The sequence below is a fragment of the Tamandua tetradactyla genome, chromosome 6 (assembly GCF_023851605.1).
Source record: "Tamandua tetradactyla isolate mTamTet1 chromosome 6, mTamTet1.pri, whole genome shotgun sequence".
Classification (NCBI taxonomy): Eukaryota; Metazoa; Chordata; class Mammalia; order Pilosa; family Myrmecophagidae; genus Tamandua; species Tamandua tetradactyla.
In genome coordinates this window covers 176,862,658-176,887,281 of record NC_135332.1, presented here as the reverse complement: position 1 = coordinate 176,887,281, position 24,624 = coordinate 176,862,658, and the positions used below count along the sequence as shown (strand labels likewise).

The 24,624-nt window shown below is 36.8% G+C and overlaps 1 protein-coding gene and 1 pseudogene across 16 annotated transcripts in view; both read right to left on the bottom strand.

Annotated features, from left to right (window-relative positions):
* Positions 1-8,792: 8,792 nt before the first annotated feature.
* PHF20L1 (PHD finger protein 20 like 1) overlaps positions 8,793-24,624 on the bottom strand; it is a 152,834-nt gene continuing 137,002 nt past the window's right edge. For 10 of the 16 annotated variants that reach the window (XM_077167696.1, XM_077167698.1, XM_077167700.1 and 7 more), the window contains 3 exons: positions 12,577-12,946; positions 11,193-11,358; positions 8,793-9,773 (listed from right to left, as the gene is read on the bottom strand). In XM_077167696.1, the coding sequence (XP_077023811.1) occupies positions 9,631-9,773; positions 11,193-11,358; positions 12,577-12,946 (679 nt within the window). In that variant the 3' untranslated portion in view covers positions 8,793-9,630. The remainder of the gene's footprint in view (positions 9,774-11,192; positions 11,359-12,576; positions 12,947-24,624) is intronic. The other 6 variants (XM_077167701.1, XM_077167707.1, XM_077167699.1 and 3 more) reach the window with 1 other exon arrangement.
* Positions 19,147-24,255, bottom strand: LOC143685757 (small ribosomal subunit protein eS6 pseudogene; annotated as a pseudogene).

Sequence of the window (24,624 nt, the reverse complement as noted above, 5' to 3'; positions counted from 1 at the left end):
AGACCCAGGTTCGATTCCCAGTGCCTGCCCACGTAAAAATTTAGATATTATTCATATCTAAATTCATATAGCAAAGATTCAGTTAGAAGAGTTTAGATGATAAGGGTTACATCTATACTTTTTTTTTTTCAGTATAAGCAGTGATACCTGCTTTAATATAGAGGGTACTCTTCTAACCTACTCAATGTTTACTTACACAAAGTCCTATGCAGATGCTCTGGCTGACCTCCTGAGCAGGTGATTGGAGACTGGGGTGGCTTCCAGTTTCTGGCTGTGCTATACTGAGATTTGGCTTTGTCTGGGCATCATCCAAATGGCAAATAGGGGTGAGGAGGAGATGGAAAAGAAAGAACAAAATCTCATGAGATGTTTCCAGTCTTAGAAAGCCTCCAACAATTTTCCCCACACATCCTTCGCGTCTGAACTCAGTCCCTAGTCCTCCTATATTCATGTGGACCCCTATGAGCCTAGGAGGAAAATAAAAATGGGCTGGTGAACACGTAGCATAATTTTCCAAATTAATTCATCTTGACAGATGTGTATTCCCATGAAACTATCACTGCAACAATGTAATGAACATTTCCATATCTCACAAAAACTTCCTGTACCACTCTGTAAACAAGCTCTCTTATCCCCTCTCATTTCCTCCCCCCAGGCAACCCCTGATACAAACCATAATTTGTTTCTCCATTAGCGTGTTGATGGACATTTGGGTTATTTCCAATTTTGTGCCATTACAAATAGAGCTCCTATAAAACTTCCTTTATAAGTCTTTGTATGGATATGTGCTTTCATTTCTTACCTAAGAGTGGAATGGCTAGATCATATAATGGTGCATGTTTAACGTCTTTAAAAAAAGTCAAACTATTTTCCAAAGTGGTTGTACCATTTATATTCCCACCAGAACTGTATGAGAGTTCCAGTTTTGCCACATCCTTACCAATACTTGGTATGGTCACTCTTTTATTTTAGCCATTTGAATAGGCTTGTAGTCACCTTGTGGTTTTAATTCAAACTTTCCTAAGGACTAATGATGTTTTTATGTTTATTTGTTCTCCATATGTTCTTTAGTGAAGACATTTTAATAATATAGGTCTTCCAATACATTATCATGGTATATCTCTTGATTCATTTATCATTTCCGATTTTCCTCAGCATTATTTTGTAATTTTTCACATAAAGGTTGTGCACATTTTATTTCAAATTTATCCCCATTTTATATTTTTATGCCTTCAAAATAGTATTGCTTTTTAATTCCATTTTGAAAAGATCATTGGTATTGTAGAAAAATATTGGTTCTAGTAACATTTTGGTAGATTCCCTAGAATTTTTCATGCACACGTGTCATCTGCAAATGTTTCCTCTTCAATCCAATCTGAATATATTTGCTTTCTGTTTCCTTATTGCACAGTGCCATATTGCAATGGGAGAACTTCCAGTACAATATTGGATAGAGGTAATGGTAGCTAGCCTTGCCTTATTCCTTATTTTAGAGGAAAATAATCTTTTACAGTTAAGTTTGTTAGATGTAAGTTTTTGGGAGATGCCCATTACAAAGTTATATAAACTCCCTTCTACTTTTTCTTTTCTAAAAGTTGTTAATCGTGATGTTGAATGATTTGTGAAATGAATGTTGAAGTTTGTGAGACGCTTTTGTTGCATTATTGAGATGTGCTGGCTTGAAGCTGTTATGTACACCAGAAAACCCATATTCTTTTAAGTCCATCCAGTGGTGGCAGACCTATTGTTGGGTGGGACCTCTTGATTGTATTGTTTCCATGGAGATGTGACCTACCCGATTGTGGGTGGGACCTTTGGTTATGCTGTTTCCATGGATATGTGACCCCACTCACTGAAGGTGGGTCTTAATCATTTCCTGGAGTCCTTTATGAGAAAGAATTCAGAGCTGACACAGAAATCAAGGGCCTAGGTATGGATGTTTGTAGATGCAGGAGAATGTCCCAGGGGAAGACAGAAAGACCCGCAGGAGCTGAGAGAGCCATTTGAAACCACAAGCCAGGAGAGAAGCACAGACAACACGTGACTTCCCATGTGACAGAGAAAACCTGGACACTATCGGCCTTTCTTCAGAGTCAGAGTGTCTTCCTCTTAATGCCTTCATTCAGGCATTTTTATGGCCTTAGAACTGTGAATTTGTAATTTAATAAATACCCTTTATAAAAGCCAATCCATTTCCGGTATATTGCATCCTGGCAGCTTTAGCAAACTGAAACATGGATTATCACAACATTTTTATTCTTTATTTTATTGATATGGTGTGTAACATTGATTTTTGAATACTAAGTCAACTTTGTATTTCTGGGAAATGCTTAACTTGATCATGCTGTATTACCCTTATTATATATTGCTGGGTTCAGTTTGCTAATATCTTGTTGGGGAGGGCTGCATCTATGTTCAGGGGGGATATTTATTGTCTGTAGTCTTCTTTCCTTGTGATGTCTTTTCTTGCTATTGATATGAGGTCAAAAGTGGTCTCAAAAAATGAGACTTGAGTGTTCCTTCCTCCTTTCTACCTGTTTGTAGAAAAAGCAGATTATTTCTTTCTTAAGTGTTTGACAGAATTCACATGTAGGGCTGGACTTTTCTTTGTGAGATTTACAAATACAATTTTTAAAATTTCTTTTTAAGTCCGTTTTTGTAATTTGCATCTGTTTTAGTTTGCTAAAGCTGCCAAAATGCAACATACTAGAGATGGGCTTTTAATAAGGGGATTTATTTAGTTAAAAATTGGTAGTTCTTCAGAGTAAAGGCAGCTAGCTCTCATCTGAGTTTTTTGGTCACATGAGAAGGCACACAGCAACTCTGCTGGCCTACTCTCCTGGCTTCCAGGCCCCAAAGGCTTTTCCCTAGGGCAACTCCTTTCTGCATCTCCAAACATCTGGGCCTTTCTCTTTCTAAGCCCAACTCTGCAAGTGAAATCATTGCCCTCCCCCGTAGGTAGAACATGACATCCAGGAGTGAAAGTCTCCCTGGAGGCATTGGCGATGACTCCCAGGGGTGAGCCTGGCCCTGGCACCTTAGGATCAACAATGCTATTCTGACCAAGAGGGGAAAGAGAAGTGTAACAAATAAATATCAGTGGCTGAGAGAATTCAAATAGAGTCGAGAGGCTGCTCTGGTTGTCACTCTTAAACGCAAGCTTCAGTTAGACCTGTCATAGCTTACCAAACTCCAACCAAAACCATTCCTGCCAATCCTAAAGAACACCTAGTGCATTATACAAGAGTACAAAGGTTCCATGCACTAGGGGAACTTTTCAGAAACCTACAACCTCCAGACGGGTTCCGGGACCTGTTAAGTCCTGAAATGCAGAGGGGCCAGCCTTTCCAGAACATCAATTAGTTCCATTCCCCTATCCCATTTTATGGACAACCCCTTTCAACATGGGAAAGTTAGAATGGGTATAGCCCAAGTACCTTTAAAGAGTGGGAGAAAAATCATAGGAGATGGTGGAGTTATACAGAGAAGGTAGGGTTTAACAAATAAGTATGATTGCTGAATCATTATATTGATATTTCCTTTAGCTTCCAGTATCTTAGAGCGGCTAGAAGTAAAAACCTAAAATTGTGGAATTGTAACCCATACCAAACTCTGAAATCTATTCTATAACTAATTGTTGCGATGTGCTTGGAAATTCATTGCTTTGTATATATGTTATTTTTCACAAAAAAAGAAAAAAACAAGAATTGTGTTGTGTAGGATGTTGGCTTGAAGATTGATTTTAACATCTTTTTTGGTAATTTAAATATGTAAAGTATGTAGGAAGTGTTTTTGTTAAGGAAAAAGAGAATATCTTTCCCCCTAAAGTAAAATAACTGATTGCTGCTGAATAAGAAAGAGGAATATGTGGACAGGATGGATGGATATAGAAAGTCGTAGAAGTCCTGTTGGAAGTAAATTTTATTGGTTGTCTCAGATTGCCTAAGATTTTAGTTTTATATGATTTTTAATAGTTTTCATCTCAGTTGTATCTTCATACAAAACGAGTTTGGCTTTCACTGTTAAAATGACAATATTTTCTTGGATTATTTGTTTGTTCTTAGTGAGATGCTACAAAAGGATTTTAACCACCTGAAAAAAATTTTTAAAAACCCAGCATATGTAATAATATTTGCTCTTTCATTCATGGCATCAGTAATTTGCATTAAGTCTACAACTAGGGAATTATCAATTTTCTTGTTAAGAAATAAAATGGCTTTTTTGTTTCTGTATTGTTTATCTTGTTAATATTTCATTGGTTTTAGCAGATATCCTTATTATTCCATGTGTTTATTTTGGTGTTAATTTGCTTTTACTTTTCTTGTTTCTCAAAATAGGATCTTAGCTGACTGACTGTGCACCTTTCTTTTTTTAAATACAATCATTTAAAGATCCAAGATTCCCCATAACATTGCTTGAGCTGCACTGCAAAAGTTTTAACATGCTGTTTTCATTGCTGTTCAATTTAGTATATTTTCTAGCTTTACCTGTAATTTTCTCTTTGCCCCATAGGTTATTTACTTTCCAAATAGTTTGGGGTTTTTCCAGATATCTCTCTTCTATTGATTTCTAGTTTAACTTCATTATGATCTGTGAACATATTATGCATGATTTGAATTATTTTAACTCTACTGAGATGTGTTTATGGCCTAGCATAAGGTTTATCTTTTTTAGTTTTCCATGTGTACTTGAAAATAAATTGCATTTTGATGTTGTTGGGTGGAATGTACCATAAACATCAATTAGATCAAGTTGGGTGATCATCTCTGTTCAGACTAATATATCCTTACTGATTCTCTGTCTACTTAAAACCTTCAACTATAATTGTGGATTTTTCTATTTCTGTATTCAATGACATGATATTAATGTTTTCTTCATGAATTTGATGCAATATTTAGAAGCAATAAGTAAATTTAAAAACTGTGATTTACCATTTTGATGGACAAAAATTACAAGGGGGTGCAAAAGACTTGTACATATAAAAGAAGATACCATTCCACTGGGAAGTAAAATGGAAAGACAAGGAGAATATTAAACTATGTAAAATTTTCAAATGTCAAAGAGTTTGTTTATGTATTTTAAAATAGATAACGGTAAATGGCAAAACTGTATTGCAATTCTATTGCACACACTTAAAAATTATGTAACAGGTTGATTTTAATGTCCACATTTACAAAAATGTTGGCTATTGCACCCTTTAAAAGGGTTTAAATTTATGAACAATTTCAAAGGGCAGACTCTAAGCCCTGTTGCCCATAGCCATGTCCTCAGTTATGCATACTTGTATTGGCTCTTTCACCCCACCTCCCTTTTCCAACTCCCTCATTCCAAATTCCCTTGGATGACCTCCCAAATAAACTAACTACCTTCAAGTCATTGTCCCTGGCTCTACTTTCAGGGGTACCCACATAACAGGTAACAGGAGAGGATGTTTCACAAAATTCCTCCAAAGAAGTCAAAGGAAAAACTGAAAACTACTGTATTCTTCTCCCCAAACCCCTCAACCCACAAGTTTAATTATCCTTTCCTTCTTTGCCCCCTTAGTTCCTTATACTGATAGCACCTAATTGGTTGGAAATATTGAAATACTGAATATTAAAATATTGAAAAATGAAAAGTATTTGTATTTTGTGTTGCCATTAGCCTGACTGGGGTCTTAATGAATGTTATTTCCCTATCCAACCCCAGTCACCACCTACTGACTGAAGATAGATGGTACTCAATAGGTGTATTGAATTTAATTATTAAAAAGTTTCTAGATACACTATTTGCTTCACTTTAATTCTCAAAGCAAGGATCTAATTTAGCATTATTCCCATTATATTGCTAAAGAAATAAAAATTCGGACAATGCACACTGCTGGTAAACTGCCAAAGTGAAAATTTGAGTATAGGATTGCAAAGTTCACACTTGTTCCTCTCTGCCAAATTATTATTTACTAATGTAGTTCTTCCATAGCTTGGTATAATACAGGATCCAAAAGAGCCTTCAATAATGGATTGCTTCTCTTATGAAGAGAAATTGAAGTTTGAAGGATTGTCTGGGTTACAGAGACAGAACAAACAAGGGAGAATTCTTTAGAACAGGAAACTGATATAAAGGTAAGAGATGAAAACAAGCATAGTCTAGGTAACAATGAGTCTGCACTTAATGAATCTGAGAATTGGTCAGGCAGACAGCAAAAGATCGAAAAAACAGCCTAGATTTGGTTTGCAAAAGGGAGTCACTGGAGGTTTCAGAGCCTATTACTGAAATGACAGTAACAGTCAAAGTAAACCCAACAAGAACATGAGCTGGAGTGAGCACAGGGTGAATCTGAACCTGCCACGTACTAGCTCTCTTATCTAGGACAAATTACTAAATGTCTCTAAACCTCAGCTTCCACAATTAGAAAATGATCTTGTTTTACCTACCTGACAAAAGTGTTAATTAGAAAGTGCAGGTAAAATGTACAATATCAGGCCCACCTCAAGTGTCAATTCTTTAGTCTGTAGAGGCAATTTTAATAGATTAGAATGAAGACAAGTTCAGAATCAAAAAGGTCAGTATAGTAAAACCTCTGACATTATTTTATGAAAAATGGTCATCTACCAGAGGGATTGAGGAGGAAAACAACATTATCCATTCGAAGGAACCATCACAGATTTATAGGGTTTGATTCAGCATTTCAAGCCTAGATTCTTCGGGTAATGTTATTTATTATCCAAGACAGTGAAATTGGGGAAGTTTATTGAAGAGATGAAGTTTATCGGAGGCCAAATGATGTGTTTAAATCCGAACATGTGGAATTTGAGCATCTGAGAGGAAGTAAGTGGAAATGTGATGGGCATTAAGAAAAGAGACTACCTGGCTTTACAAGAATCATCAAGTTACTTTAAGGAAAAGTGCATTACTCTTAGGCTCAAAAGTAATGTCAGTAGAACCACAAACAAGTATAAGAAAGTACAAATTATATTTATCAGTAACACCAAGAGGGATCCCTCCCTACCACTGCTTAATCTATTTCAAGATGAAATACTGTCTTTTCAAGAAGCATCCTCTCTAGTTTACTGCTCATATTTAAATATATATACCTACCTTTTTAAGGTAAGATCAAAGGGGGAAAAAGTCCCATCTGAAGCTCTCACAATAGACTTGATTCTCAGAAAGAAAAGCTCAGAACACTAGTTGTAAAGGACTTCAATCAATTGTTGATATGCTCTATATTAAATGGATATAGGGATATAAATAATTTGACATAAATTTACTTAAAAACCTAAACTTAAAAATTCAGGCTTCTATTTCTTATACATATAAACAGAACAAAAAAAACCCAAAAAGTTTTAATATATTATTATTAATGGAACTTCCAGTTAACTGACTGCTAACAAATGAAGTGATGTAATTTTAAGATACTGCAAGAACAAATGCACATTAATTTAACTGTGGTCATCAGAGGATGAGAAGAGAAGTATTACTGCACAAAAGTCTTCTGTATATTTGACAAGAATCTAGGTAACAGCATTATCAACAGGTTAAAGAGGCTATATGCTCCATTTCTGACAAAAGAAGAAAAGTCAATGTCTAGAATTTAACCACAATAGGAAAAAGATCAGAGCCACTGTTTTTAAACAAAGATGTGTAGTATAAGTCTTGAAATGAAAGCTATGTCTCACAATATTGACATTAGCAAATTTACTCCACACATGAAATATAGACACTATATTTTATATTTTAATATGCAACTATCCCACAATATCACCTCTACTAAGGCTTTTCATCGATCAGCCAAAACTTTATGACAAAATTAATGCATCATAATAAATACAAAGGACTATATTTTATGTCTGTGATCTTTGGCACATTAGTCAAGTTGGAGAATCTCAAAAGGCAATAACTTCTTGACTTGCCTTGCACATTCTTCTAATCATCTTTATATAAAAATATAAGGCCACAAAAAGGCAAGCTGAAATTTTAGGGTATGTGGAATAGTTTTAATAAAGAGTTTTACATACAGTACCTTACATATAGAACAGTGTGTTTTCAAATTTAAATAATATCTGAATGTACAGTGGCATATATTCTTATCAAAGATAAATTCAAGTTTACTGTCTATCAGTTCTAAAATGCATTTATACAGACTCCTAGAACTGATAAACAGAATGAGGCAAAAAATATTCAAGTGTTATATGTCATCAAATAGCCTCCTCTTAACAGTCATTGCTTCCCCTTTTTAAAAAATTTCAAAACCTGTACATACATTTTTAATTTTTAAAAACAGTCTGTTAAAAGGTAACATTTCATGTTAACCACCAATTCTTAGAGTCTATAGTAATAAAACTAGATATGTGTGGATATAAATATGTGTTGGTTATGTACATATGTACGCTGAGTGTTTGTTTAAAACAAGCACACACACTTCGCACACTGCGCACGGAGCACTGGGAGTGGCCGACAGCGCACGTGAGCGCTGGCAGACAGTAGGACCTAGGCTCAAAATCCAGCAAGAGCTAAAACAGCAACTTTGTTGCCTTTGGTTTCAGAAATCTGTCCATTTGTGACCAAAGCTCAAAGTTTTGAGTGCACATGTGTATTTTAAAAATAAAATTCATCTTCATAAATGAAGCATTTCCAGTATTCTATTACTAGCAGTTAAAAAAAAATCCACAGCCACAAGTTATTCTGATATTTATGTCACTCCTCATCCCAGCTGAGGTTTACATTTTTCCTCTAAAGGCAAATACCAAGCATACTCAGGATCCAGCCATATACTGAAGCCTGAATACTGCAATTCTACTTTCTTTCTTTCTTTCTCTCTCTCTCTCTCTCTCTCTATATATATATATGATATATATATTTTCATGAACTGACAGCATTACATGAGATTTGGGGTGGGAGAACTCCCACAATATTTAAAATTCTCTTTCTAGCAGTATCAACATTGTTTGGCACATGTGGCCCTTCTACAAGCCAATTTGTTTTTGATGAGCTTAGTACCTGCAATAAATTGCAATTATTTGGTGTTTATTTTTAAAATATATTCATAATAACGTAAGAATTCCACAATTGTTTTCCCAGAAGTGAGGCATCTACTGTCAGTTTTCTGACTAAGGACATAATAATTACCCAGAAAACAGTTCATGACCCTTTAAGAGTTTATAAATCCTAAACTTCTGTGCAGCTGGATCAATCATAGAGACAACAGTTCTTACAGCAACCTTGTAGAACTCTCCAGAATTTAAATAACCTCAATAAGTTTTGTTTTTGGCCAAACACTGGTTGACAAATGTGGGTCTTTCTACTAAAAACTATATAAATATACCATATTTCTTTCTACAGATATCTCACACTTCATGTGAACAACTACTCAAAACACTTGCCAATTCGATTCCCTTAGTTTTATATTCTACTTCACTGAACCTTGGCATATAATACATTACTGCTTGTGGCTTGTTCATGGCATTTTTTTTTTTATATTAGCTTTCTTGATGCAGTTTCATTTTCTTTTCCAAGGTACCATCTTGTCAATGTCACAAATCAGTAAGTGACCAAACAATTACTAAGCTTTTTAATTCCACTTATCAGCCGTGTGGATATAAAAATGGTTTGATTGAAGAGAGCCACATTCTTTTCACTGAGTTTTCACTGATGTCATACAGAACAGAGAGTTGCTATTTGTTGTACTTTGCTCATGTCCATAAGTAGCTGTTTTATGTGCCGTTTAAGCTGTGGCAATCTTGCAAGAGGATCTGGTGGCTCCAACTCCCCTGTGAAGTCAAGCCAGCTTTCCAGGACTAAAAGAGAGAAGATAACAACAAATACACATGGAAACTGGTATAATTAAAGGGTTAAAAAACTTGACGGAGGCAAGAGTTCACTTCTGTCTTTACAAGGCGATTATCTTCAAGCAATTTTTGAGAGAGCATTCTTTATATCCTTCCCTCAAAGAGTTCTAGTCCCTTTTGGTAACTTTTATCCAATATTTCAGCTAATTTTTCCCTTCACATGTATGAACTAACTTTATTTTGAATGTCTTCTTTTACTGTCTCCCAGAAAAGGTAGCAATAGTTCCTTGGGCCTGCTCAAGATTTCAATTAATTTAGACTTAAATTGTCTGTACTTTAAATTATACTTAGGTGCTCTAAACATGTTTTTTAAAAAAAATCCAGAAGTTCTTTGTAAGAAAGGAAAGGTGATGGAGATTTCCCAACATCCTTTTCAGTTCCACTATTTTATTTTATCATTACTCATAAAAATCATGTGAACATTATTGAAATTCTATGCATAATACAATTAATTATGCGCTATACTTCTACTGATGCTCCTTTCAGAAATCTACTCTATTAAGAGATAAGAGTCAGGCTGTACTTTTTTTCCTCAAAAAATCTACTCAAAAACAGTAACTCTATTGTTTGAAATGGGTTTCCGTTTCTTCTCTTCCCTCTACATATGGCAGGGGGAAAAAAGCAGGAGGAGCTGTGTAGAGAGGTACCACACACTCGTGGGAAAAGAAAAGGAAAACATATGAGGTTTGGAGGGAAAAAACAAGAGACAGAAAGAGACAGAAATACTAGATATTCTTTCTGCCTACTTTTTAGGGCTCTTCTGAGGTTTGCAGGGAAAAAACAAGAGACAGAAAAGCACAGAAAGAATACTGGCTATCCTTTCTGCCTATTTTTTAGGGGTCCTCTATGATAGTAAAATTTAGAAATATAAAAGAAAGCCATTTAAAAATTTTTATGCAAACTTAAAACATAGACAAACATAAACTTAACCTTGTAGGTTTTTTTTAAATTTCACTTAACAATTAATTTATTAATTTTACTTAACAAATACTGACCAAAGTGAAAACAAATATTCAAGATATCCTTTTCCCGTATTTCAAATATGTTGAAATCTTTACAACATCTTCTAAAGAAAGCATAGTTCAATAAAACTAACATACATTTCATTAGCACTCTGGCAGTATTTAATAAATATCTTTTCTTTTTTTTTTTAAAGAAAAAAAAAACCACTAAGATAACTTGCTGCCACGTTGCATTAAACCTAAAAGACCTCAAATGTCAGCTGTGAAAATTACAATGTAAAGGAAGCACAGAAGTTTAATCAGTACAGACAGCTTCTGTACTTCTCATCCTGTAATTTAAAATAACTTCTCCATATAACACTAAGCATACTATAATAATTGTATTTTAAGTTCTTTCTTTAATTACCATCAACTTCTTTTTCTATTAGATCCATCCTGCTGGTAACTTCTTTCTGCACATTTTCTATGTGTGTAAGGAGATTGAGCTGCCACTGAAGGTGTGAGTCTCCTGGGTCTTCAGTGCCCTTTTTATCATTATAAACAAATACCATATTCCCTTCAGATGGATTCTTCTCCAAAGGACCATTGGAAAAAACATAAAGAGTTGGATAAAATGTAATGTCACAGAAGGAAAGACACATCAAAAATCTAATCACCCACGATGAACAGTGAAATCTCATCTGACTCCTAGAATATTTTTAAAGGAAGTACTGGCACACAATCAAATTACATTGATGATCCTTATGAATAGATACATCTACTATGTCTGCCCACAGTGCCTAGCATAGTACTAGATGATGGGGTAGAGGAACTCAATAAAAGTGCTAAATAAATGAACTATAGATTATATTCCATAATTATAACACCAAGAGAATTTAGACCAATCAGTTTTCTCTTTCTGAACTGGTGACATAAGTGAAGTCAGGGAATAGCAATGATGGAAAAATCAAGAAAACTGGCATGACAGTGTAATGTCTAATTAACTGTAAACTGAACTTTACTGTTGAATATGATGCAGTTAAATCAACAAGGTGAGGGAAAAGTAAAAATCTCCCCAAGTACAAACTGCTTAACACAGATACAAAATATGAACGTGGATTGGCCAAAGATAACTCATTCATAAGAGGGACATTAATTTGACAAAATAATTGACCACAAAGTTCATGAAATATAAGATCCCAAATTCTGTTAAGTATTTATTTATATTTATCACTTGATAAAGAAGCCAAACAATAAACAACTAATTTTTAAGCTGGCATTGCTAAGTGAGAATCAATAAAAAAATGCAGGAACATCTCTAAGATAATCCAAGTGAATAGGAAATAAATAAATACTCAATATACACAGAGCTGTGAAAATTCAGCTTATACATAAGAGGACTGATATGCATTTACAAATACTACTAAAATTTAAAAAGGCAATTAGAACACCACCTTTTATCTTAAAATAGAAAAACGGACAAATTTTATTAATGTACAGGTATACATACCTATACTTATTTTCATTTTCTCACACTAACATTTTCATTTGGAATAAAAGGTGGCTTATGTTTTTTTCTTTTGGGGGAAGCATTGAAAGGAGCTTATAAAATTTAAATTTTTCTGAGGGCATAAGTTATTGAAGCATTATTCGAAATTAGGGGATAATTAAATGTTCAAATGGTCAATATTTTCTTGTAGAGAAATAAAATGTCTTTATCCTGACAAGGTGTGAGCTTCTGTTTTATTTTATAAAATTTTCCATTGCTCTATGGTATCTTTTCCAAGCAAAGACAAATGAGCCAGTTTTACCTTTTCAGGCCTTCCATCTTCTTTTATTGAGTACTGTAAATGGTTTTTATCACGCATATGAAATTCCTGTTCTTCTTCAAAACTACTAACATCATCATCATCATCTGAGCTCCCAGGATCTGCTAGAGACTGGCAGTCCTGACCAAAACTTTGTGGCTTTTGGTAGCTGTGCTCACTGGTTATGTAAGTTCCTCCCATTTTTAGAGGCAAACGAGCTGGTTCTTTATGATTCTGAGCATGAGCTGTCTTTTCTTTCAGATTAACTGTGTCTTGCACTGCCATTCTTTTCTCTACCCCAGCAATTACTTCATCATGGTCTTTTCGCTTCCCAGAACATGCCCAGAGATGAAGATCAGGATGACGCTTATTCCTAAAAGCAATGTTGGAGAAACATCAGTTCGGGATAAAAATCCAAACAACTTCCACATCATCATCAAATTCAGAACATCAAATTATATAGTTAACTCTTAATTATTCAAGCTTTTGTATGCTGAATGTACCTGACTTAGATTGGCTTTTCCCCACCTGTCTATTGAAGACTGGATCACCCACCTACAAGGGAACCATGGTAGAAATATTCATGCATTCAAAATAAAAGCAAAATTACTCTGTAGGTTAACTCACCTCAGTATTTTATCCAAATGTGAGTTCCCAGAATGTTAAATAATACTCACATAGAAGAGCAAAAATGAGTTTAATTCTAATGACAGCATCATCATTTGATAATTGCATGTCTTTTTCTACTGATTTTTCTTCTTTATTGTTTTTAATTGTAAGAGAACTTATGTACTCATATAAGCATATTTTACAAGTTTTATTCAATTATGAAGAGCTATTTCCTCATGACAAATTCTGCCTATCAAAGTATACAAAGCTAAAAAGTTGTGAATTATTAATATACACGTGAGATAAAGACCAAAAGTCAAATTAGTTTTCTTCTAATAATATCCAAGCATTGTTTCTGAAATTATGAATTTTATCTTTTGGATTAATGATTTAATATCCAGAAAATAGTGAAATTCTTCAACAATAAAAAGCATAGCAGAAAGAAAGCTGGCTTTACATCCAATAGACCAATGAGTTAAATAATGCTGTGCCACTGAGTAGCTTGACCAAGTTATATAACCTCTGTCTTTGAATACCCACTTATAAAATAAAGTAAGATCTATTTTTCAGGCTTACTATAAGGATTACATAAAATATCATATGCACTGAACAATTTCTGGCATGTAGTATTTTCAACAAATACTAGTTACGATAAAAATTACCATTAACATTAGAAATATTAACCTTCATAAAGAGAGCCTACAGAAGTATGAGGCAAAAATGCCCCAGTTAAAATCCTTAGCAAAGATCCAAGCCATGATCAAGATGGTGGAATGAGATACTTCAGGGCTACATCCCCATAGCAGCTTTGAACAACCAGCAAAAACTGGAAAAAACATCTTTCTCAAAGCTCAAGAAAATAGTTAAAGGTCTACAGTAACAGGGCAAGCACCAAATCAAGAAAAAGCCTACTTAAAAGTTATAGGATCTCCTGACAACCTAATCAGCTCACCTTCCTTCCCCTCTGGTACAGACCCCTGGTCCTGGTTCTAGAAGGATTAGATTAACGACCCTTGTGCACTGTGTTAGTTAGATTCAGTTGTCAACTTGGCCAGGTGAGCATACCTAATCTTGTTGCTGCGGACATAAGCCAACGGTACGTGAACCTCATCTGTTGCCAATTACACCTGCAGTCGGCTAGGAGGTGTGTCTGCTGCAATGAGTGATGTTTGACTTAATTGGCTGGTGCTTAAATGAGAGATCGCAACATAGCACAGCCTAGCAGCTTGGCATTCCTCATCTCAGCACTTGCAGCTCAGCCCAGGCCCTTGGAGATGGAGTGAGAAATCACCCCGGGGAAAGTAGTTGGAACCCAGGGGCCTGGAGAGAAGACCAGCAGAGACCATCCTGTGCCTTCCACGTAAGAAAGAACCTCAGTGGAAAGTTAGCTGCCTTTCCTCTGAAGAACCAACAAAATAAATCCCCTTTTATTAAAAGCCAATCCATCTCTGGTGTGTTGCATTCCGGCAGCTAGCAAACCAGAACATGCACATACTAGGAACATGTATGTCTAGCCCAACCTGTCTAGTGGTGACCTGAGGGACTCATCCCAGAACCTGCCCTGACTGCAGAAGGGAACTCAGAGTTCTCATGCAGAAGGCTATCAGAGAGCAGTTAAGTGGCAGCCTAGTGCAACGGACTGCTGGCTACAGGACTTAATGCGTAGTGCCCAGGAATGTAAAGAAACTCTTTCTTAGGGAAGAGGGGACATTCAGAACTTGTAAATGGGGAATTCTCGGGGGACCAAGACAAGATGCATGTGTACAAAGAACTAAGGAGGCCCCTGTGCTTTGGCCTAGAGCTACTCTCTAAATTCATTTTATGGATAAACTCAAGAAAAGCAGCTGAACAGGACAATCTTCAAAGACTTGGAAAGGTATTGTTTTTTGCCTTTTCTTTTTTATCTTTTTGTTAACTCCTAGCATTCAAGGAAAGCCCTGGGTACTACCTGGATACAAGCATAAGGAATAGACATCTCAGAGTCTTAACTTTCAGTGGTAACAGATTAAAATAACAAAATGTCCAGATTTTGACAAGAGATTATAGAACATACACGGAAAAAGGAAGTGATAGGCCAGGCAAAGGAAAAGATTACAGCATTAGAAACCATATCAACAGAGAGACTGAAATGATGAAAAGGAACCAAACAGAGCTACAGACCACAGTAATAGCAATGAAAAAAATTCCTAGAGGCGTTCACCAACAGACTGGAGTAGGCAGAAGAAATAATCAGTGAACTTGAAAATTTAAATCATCCAGTCTGAGGATCAGAAAGAGCAAAGAATGAAGAACAGAGAACAGAGCCTGTGGAAACTGTGGGATACCACCAAGTAAACCATCATATACAATGTGGGAACCCGAGAAGAAAGAGAAAAAGGGGCAGAGAGAATGTTCAAAGAGATAATGGCTGAAAACTTCCCAAATTTAATGAAAGATATGAATATACACATCTAACACGCTCAACAAACTTCAGAGAGCATAAACCCAAATAGACCCACAGGGTACCTTGTTATAATCAACCTGTGGAATGCCAAAGATGAGAAGAGAATTCTAAAAACCATAAGAGAAAAGTAACATGTTACATACAAGGGAATCTCAATAAGATTATATGCCAATTTCTCATTGGAAACAATGAGAAAGAAAGAACAAGGCAAGAAAGCAGTGGGAAGATGTTGCCACCCAAATATTCTATATATGGCAAATGTATTTATCAAAAGTAAGGGAGGGGGCGGGCAACAGTGGCTCAGTGGCAGAGTTCTCGCCCATCATGCTGGAGACCCGGGTTCCATTCCTGGAGCCTGCCCATGCAAAAAAAAAAAAAAAAATGAGGGAGAAAGTTTTCTAAAATTGAGAGTGTTGATGGACTGCTGACTTTGGGCATTATACATAATGCCCAATGAATGGAGGTGGCTGATGGATGCACTGAGAAGGAGACTGGTGAAAAATGGTGTATACATATGATGGCTACATATGTTACAAAAACAAACGAAGTTGTGAGGCATGCAACACTGGGAATGAATCTGTGGGACACTGGGTGAGACTCTTTTATATATATATAACCTGGTATTTAGAGATAAGAATGAAGCCGATCAGGTTGGGATTAAGGTAATTCAGTATATGGGGGTAAGGAAGATACTGTCTTCCCTCATTTACTCTTTGAGACCAAAGAAAGAAAGGTTTGTTTTGTCTAGAACCTTAACTTCTTATAGTACATATTCCAATTCAACCCCATCTGGATAAATCATTTAAACAATCCAAACACAGGGAGCTCAAAATAAGAATGAGGGCCTTTAATTCTGCATAGCTTAATGTAATGCCTGGATACATCCCCGAATATATTAAGCAGATGATCAAAAAGTATCGGCAAAGTCCCTTGAGGGATGGGAGAAAAAATATGAAACTATTAAACTTTACCACTGGGGAAACCCCTGATACTGTGTCAAACATGAGAGACACCCAAATCAATAGGCCAAGCTCTTGATCTTGAGGCTTGCTCTTGTGAAGCCTATGTATGTAGCAGAGAAGCTAAGGCTACATATAGGTATGACTAAGAGTTACTTCCGGAGGACCTCTTTTGTTGCTCAGATGTAGCCCCTATCTCTCTAAGCCCAACTCTGCAAGTGAAATCACTGCCTTCCCCCCTATGTGGGACATGACATCAGGGGTGAAAGTCTCCCTGGCAGTGCGGGAAATGACTTCCAGGGACGAGCCTGGCCCTGGCACCATGGGATCAACAATGCCATTCTGACAAAAAGGCAGAAAAGAAGTGTACAAATAAGGTATCAGTGGGTGAGACAGTTCAAATAGAGTTGAGAGGCTGCTCTAGAGGTCACTCAAACGTAAACTTCAGTTAGACATTGTTAACTAACATAGCTTGCCAAATCCCAACTAAAACCATTCCTGTCAATCCTAAAGAACACCTAGGGCATCATACAAGATTCTACAAAGGTTCCATGCACTAGGGTAACTTTCCAGAAACCTACAACCTCCAGATGGGCCCCTAGACCTGATAAATCCTGAAATGCAGAAGGGCTAGCCTTTCTAGAACATCAACTAGTTCCACCCCCCAATCCATTTTATCGAAAGCCCTTTCCAACATGGAAAAGTTAGAAATGGCATAACCCAAATACCACTAAGAGTGGGAGAAAAATCAAAGGTGATGGTGGAGTTAAACAGAGAAAGTATGATTGCTGAATCATTATAGTGGTCTTTTTTAAGTCTCCAGTATCTTAGAGCAGCTAGAAATAAAAACCTAAAATTGTGGAACTGTAACCCATACCAAACTCTGAAATCTGTCCCACAACAAATTGTGATGTGCTTTGAAATTTATTGTTTTTGTATATATGTTATTTTTCACAAAAAAGTTGACTGTGATGATAAATGCACAGCTACACGATGATACTGTGAACCAGTGATTATACACTTTGGATGATTAGATGATAAGAGAAAATATAATATATACCAATAAAAAATAAAATAAAAAAATATATATTTGTCCATTAATGTTCATAGAAGCATTACTCATTAGGGCCAAAAGGTAGAAGAGACCTGATTGTTTATCAGCATATGAATTTTTAAACAAAATGTAATATATCCAAAGGAATATCATTCAGTTGTAAAAAGAAATGAAGTTCTGATACAGGCTAAGATACTGATGGAACTTGTAAACACTGGATTGAGTAAAATAAATGAGATATAGAAACACAGATACTGTATATATAAAATACCTAGAATTTGAAAATTCATAGAAACAGATAAGAAATTACAGGTAATCAGACGCCAGAAGGTTAGAAGAATGGGAAGTTATTCCTTAATGGGTGCAGAGCTTCTCTTTGAAGAAATGAAAAGCTGGAGTAATGGATGCTAGTGATATTAGTACAATATTGCAAATGTAATTAGAACCACTGAGTTGTCCATATTAAAGTGGTTAATATGGACATTTTGAGCTAGATATATGTTGCTACAACAAAATATATTTTAAAAGGCCAATAATGAAACTTATGGACAAACAAAGCCTCCTATATGAAATAGAAATAAACTACAAAGAAAAAAAAAAGTAAGGGAGGGTTTAAGACACTGGCAGATAATCAAAAGCTGAGGGACTTCATCACCACTCGACTGGCCCTACAAGAAATGCTAAAGGGAGTTCTGCAGGTTGAAAGGAAAGGACATGAGAAAATCGAATGAGGATACACAAATAAATAAAGATACACAGTACAGACAATACCATGGGTAAATATAAATAGTTGTACTACTGTAATTTTTATTCCTAACTAACTCCATTTTTTACTTCCTCCAGGATCTAAAAGGCAAATGCACAGAAGGTAATGATGAATCAATGATTCTGAGTAATAATATATAAATATGTAATTTGTGACAATAAAGAAGGGGTGGTAGAATGGAGCAGTATTGGTATATAGTTTACATATGCTATTGAAGTTAAGTTGGTATTAGAGCAAATGAGACTGTCATAGATTAAGGATGTTAAATTTAAGCCCCATGGGAACCATAAATAAAATATCAGAGTATATGCAAATCATGGCGGCAGAAAGTCTCTATGCCAGGGGTGGGTGGCAAGAGTAATGGGTAATTAATGCAAAATAAGTATAGGGTTTCTGTTTGAGGTGAAGAGAAAGATCTAGTAAATGTTGGTGGGGAAAGTCTTGTAACATTGTGAATATGATAATCCCTTTTAATGGTATACTTGGCTGGGGTTGGGATGGGAAGATTTATGTTGCATATATGTTTTCACAAGAAAAAAAAATTAAAGATAAAACTAAAAGAATTAATGACAATTAAATGCAATACATGATAATGATTGAGATCTATGAATTGACAAGAAAAGGCTCCAAAGGACATTAGTGGGACATAAGAAAATTTGGAATACAGAATGTAAGCTTCATAAAAATTGTAAATTTCTTGAATTTGATAACTGCAGTTTTTATTACATTACTGAATGCCCTTGTTTGCTGGAACTGTACATGGAAGTATGTGTTCAAAGGGTATATAATGTGTGCAAACTGCTCTTAAAGGTTAAAAAAAATACAGAGATAGGTAGGTAGATGGAGTGAAATAATGAATGAATATAACAGCAAAGGTGACTAAATGTTAAAACTGATATATCTGGGTTTCTGAGGGGTGTGGAGGTATGACGGAATTTTCTGTATGGCGCCAATTACTATTTTTGCAACAGCTCTATAATTTCAAACTAGAAGTTAAAAAACTAATCTTAGCAAAATTATGAATGCTTAAAGGACTATGGTGAGGGGAAATCCTCCCAATGGGCAGAATTTCAAGCAATGCACCTGGTTGTTCATTTTGCTTGGAAGGAAAACTGGCCAGAGGTGCGTTTGTATACTGACCCATGGTTGCTAATGGTATGGCCGGATGGTCAGGAACTTGGAAGGAGCACAATTGGAAAACTGGTGAAAAAGAGGTCTGGGGAAGAGGTGTGTTGATAGACCTATCTGAGTGGGCAAAGAATATGAAGATATTTGTATCCCATGTGAATGCTCACCAGAGGGTAACTTCAGCAGAGGAAGGTTTAATGATAACATGACCCATCCTGTGGATACAAGTCATCCTCTTAGCCACTCCTGCCATTGCCCAATGGGCTTATGAACAAAGTGGGCATGGTGGTAGGGACGGAGGTTATGTATGGGCTCAGCAACATGGACTTCCACTCACCAAGGCCGACCTGGCTACAGCCACTACTGAGTGGCCCCTCTGCCAGCAGTGGAAACCCACACTCAGCCCCCAATATGGCACCATTACTGAAGATGATCAGCCTGCTACAATTGGCAGATTGATTACACTGGACTACTTCCACCATGAAAGAGGCAGTAGTTCGTTCTAACTGGAATAGACACATACTATGGACACATACCTTTCACACAATGCTTCTGCAAAAACTACCATCCGTGGACTTACATAATGCCTTATCCTTCATCATGGTATTCCACACAGTATTGCTTCTGACCAAGGAATCCAATTCATAGCAAATGAAGTGTGGGAATGGGCACATGCTCACAGGATCCTATGGTCTTACCAAGGTCCCCATCATCCAGAGGCAGCTGGGTTAATAGAGTGGTGGAATGGCCTTTTGAAGACCCAATTACAGTGCCAACTAGGTGGCAATACCCTGCAAGGCTGGGGCAACGTTCTCCAGGAGGCTGTGTATGCTCTGAATCAGCATCCACTTTATGGTGCTGTTTCTCCCACAGTCAGTATTCACAGGTCCAAGACCTGTGGAAGCAGAAATGGGAATGGCACCACTCACTATCACCCCTAGTGATCCACTAGGAAAATTGTTGCTTCTTGTCCCTGAAACCTTAAGGTCTGCTTAGTTTCAAAAGGAGTACTCCTTTCAGGACACACAATGATTTCATTGAACTGGAAATTAAGACTGCTACCTGACCACTTTGGACTTCTCATGCCACTGAATAAACAGGCACAACAGGGGATTACTGTTCTGCCTGGGGTGACTGATCCTGACTATCAAGGGGAAACAGGACTGCAACTACACAATGGAGGTAAAGAAGAGTTTTTCTGAAATACAGGAGACCCCTAGGGCATCTCTTAGTACTACATACCTGTGATTAAAGTCAATGGAAAACTGCAACAACCCAATCCAGGTAGGACTACTAATGACCCAGAAACTTCAAGAATGAAACTTCAGCTGAAGTGCTTGCTGAGAGTAAAGGGAATACGGAACGAGTAGTAGAAGAAGGTAGTGATAAATACGAACTACAGCCACGCACATGACCAGTTACAGAAAGGAGGACTGTGATTGTATGAATATTTCCTCCCTGTTTTAAGTATGTTTCCATCTGTACATAAGCAAATATCTTGTTTTCCACTTATCATACGACATAGTTGTTTTGTTCATCTTACAGTATTTAACTAATAGGATATGAAGTTTAACAGTAAATGTTACCTAAGGACTTGCACCCTATTCTGGAGAGATAAAGTGCATTTCCAGTTGTATGCAGGATAGCTGAGTATCGTTAGGTGAAACATATGTCTGTTATTGTGTTCTAACTGGAAATTAAGCATGTTTCAAGGTGATGTATATAGCTGCCAAACTGACAAGAGGTAGACTGTGATAGTTAGGTTCTGGTGTCAACTTGGCCAAATGATTATGCCCAGTTGTCTGGTCAGGCAAGCACTGGCCTGACCTTTGTTGCAAGGATATTTCATGGCTGGCTGATAAACCAGAAGGCTGGTATATTAAGTTATAAGTCAGCTGATTGCATCTGTGGCTGATTACATCTGAGATCCACTAAGTGAAGCGAAAAATAAGAGAAGTCAAAGCAATAGCTTTGCAGAACATGTGCAGACTCAGAACACTGAGACCTGTGGGTTATGATAGAATATTAATTTTAGAACACTAAAGTTAGTCAAAGTTGAGAAACATCCACTTGGCTATCATCACAGTAAAGACAGAGCAAAAACATACTCCTTGTCCCATAATCACTACCCCAATAATGAACAGGCACTCTGTCTGCATGGACTGTTAAAGAATAAACACAAACAAAAAGTTATTTCTGTGCACTCCCTGCTGTACTGAGAAAATAAATATGGTGCTGAGCAAGCGTTCAGGGCTCTTGTCCTTTGAGACATGAGTTCCCTGCTCTCATCTGAAAAGACTCTTCTGTGTGTCTTTATTCTTCAGGTTCATGGTGCCTTCCTCCGCCCTCCTGCTGAGCTACTGGCAGCACTAAGGTGTGTCTCTGACAACAACATTTACAATCAGAAGGCTTTTAAAGGAGAAGAGAGACTCTTTCACTGTTTCTTCAGCCAGCAAGTCTCTTCTGCAAAGTTTGTCCCAACCCTTCATCAGAGCTGCCAGCTTCACAGGCTGCCCTATGGATTTTCGAGTCTTCCATTCCCACAGTTAAATGAGACACATTTATTAAAATCATACTTACATATCTCTCTCATTGGTTCTGTTTCTCTAGCGAACCCTAACACAGCCTTTTTTTTTCTTTTAATTTGTACATCCTTGGTTGATTGCAAGAGTTTATTTATATAAGCACAGTCAACTCTTTTCAGAGTGAAAGAGAGATTAAGACTATGAATAAATTAACAATCCACTAGAGTTGAAAAGCTTTCTGTTAATACAACAAATTTGAACTGGTTGTAAAAGCTTTGTAGACTGTTTAAAATGGTATCCATTAACTATGCTTTATAATTTTTTTTAATGTATGACAAATGTCCATCTTCACAAAGGCACTTCCATGTAATAAATTTTGTATAGCTCCTAAGAAAATCTGTATTCCTCAAACCGTATAAGAGAGTTATAGTCCTAGTCACTTTTCCTTGGGTTTTTGTTTCATGCCTTGCTGAAAAGGCCAATACATTTCCTCTATGCACCATGTGCTACTTGCAGATGATACTGGCTCCATCATCTCTTCCATTAGCACAAAGGTCTGTCTATATTTGAAGTATCTTCCAAGATTTGTCCACTGTTGCTATATAGTCCCTTTCCTACCTATACAGATTCCAAGAACCAGGTTTCTTTATTTACTTTTTCATCAAAGAAAAGGCTTAAAGAAAATTCAATGTCTCATTTATTTGTAACTCTTAGAAAATCTTATTTTTGACTAGACTCAGACTTAGAGGTAGAAGCTATCAGAGAGGACATTCTCCGTCTCTTGGCAATCTGTTCCTGGCATTTTTCTTTGGCATCCTTCAGTCTCTTGGCCAAAAGCTGAGCACATTCTGCAGCCTCTTCCTTATTTTTTTTTAGTACACTGTTTCTTTAGGGCAATACACCTATGTTTATGCTGCAAGACATGTAGAGTAACAAGACACTGAATCTTACTTTGGTCCTGGGTTTTTTACCTTCTTTTTTCAGGGGCTTTCTCACAATATTCTGGTGGATACCATCTTCTTTAGAGGGACTGAAAAGTTTGCAGATTCTGCTGGTTCTTTTGGGCCCAAGGTAATGAGACACAGTAGTTATCAGTCAGTCCAGGAATTACTTTCTCTCCATTTGTTACAATAACCAAGTTGAGAACACTCAGATTGACATCCATAATGCAACCGTAAACAGATTTGCACTTTTTTTTCTCCAGTTCTTCTTGGTCTATAATGGGAATGCCCCTGTTCTAGCTTGTTAGCTGCCAGAATGCAATATACCAGAAACTGAATGGCTTTTAAAAAGGGGAATTTAATAAGTTGCTAGTTTGCAGTTCTAAGGCCAAGAAAATGTTCCAATTATAAAACACGTCTATAGAAATGTCCAATCAAAGGCATCCAGGGAAAGAAATCTTGGTTGAAGAAGGCCAATGAAGTTCAGGGTTTCTCTCCCAAGTGGAAGGGCACATGGCGAACACTAGTCAGAGCTTCTCTTTCATCTGTAAAGGCACATGGTGTACACGGTCAGGGATTCTCTCTCATCTGGAAGGGCACATGGCGAACACGGCATCATCTGCTAGTTTCCTCTCCTGGCTTCTTATTTCATGAAGCTCCCAGGGAGACATTTTCCTTCTTCATCTCCAAAGATCGCTGGCTGGTGGACTCTCCTTCTCGTGGCTATGTCATTCTGCTCTGCTCTCTCTCAATCTCCTGCTTTCTCCAAACTGTTTCCTCTTTAATAGGATTGCAGTAAACTAATCAAGACCCACCCAAATGGGTGGAGACACGCCTCCACCTAATCCAGCTTAACAACCACTCTTGATTAAATCACACCTCCAGGGAGATGATATAATTACAATTTCAAGCATACAGTACTGAATAGGATTTAGAAGAAACAGCTGCCTTTACAAAATGGGATTAAGATTAAAACATGGCTTTTCTGGGTACATACATCCTTTTAAACCAGCACAGTCCCTTACTTAGTAAAAGGTGGGCATGGCCATGGGTCAAGACACCCTGCTTCATGGGTAAACCTTGTTCGTCATTTCCACCACCGATTTGGACAATATAACCCTTCTACTCTTTGCCCAGAGAATCAGGAGCAACTTCTATAGCCATCAGCTTCTCATAAAAGGTTCGTAGCTTGTGTTTATCGTCTACATCAATGAGCTTCTGGCAGCCAGTGGCTAGGAAGGAAATGTTCAACTTCATGCTGAGGCAGCCAACAGCCTCCGAGGTGCCATGAAAAAGAACCCAGCACAGCCTTTTTATAAAAAAAAATATATATATCCATATTCAGGTTTAGGGCATACAACAGAAATAAATTTCATTCAACAGTTATTGAATACTTAGGATGTGGCCATCCCCTACATTAAGCACTAGGACAAAGTAAGACGTAAGTCCTACCTTACAGAAACTCATCATGGTTTAGCAAGGGGAGAGAGACATAAAAAAATTAAGAGCACCAAAGTACATGGCACCAGTATGAATGGAGCTCACCAAGAAGGGCATGCTTGACATTGGTTGGGTACGTAGTCATGAAAAGGCATCTGCTACTTCTTTATAGAAGAAATTTCAAAG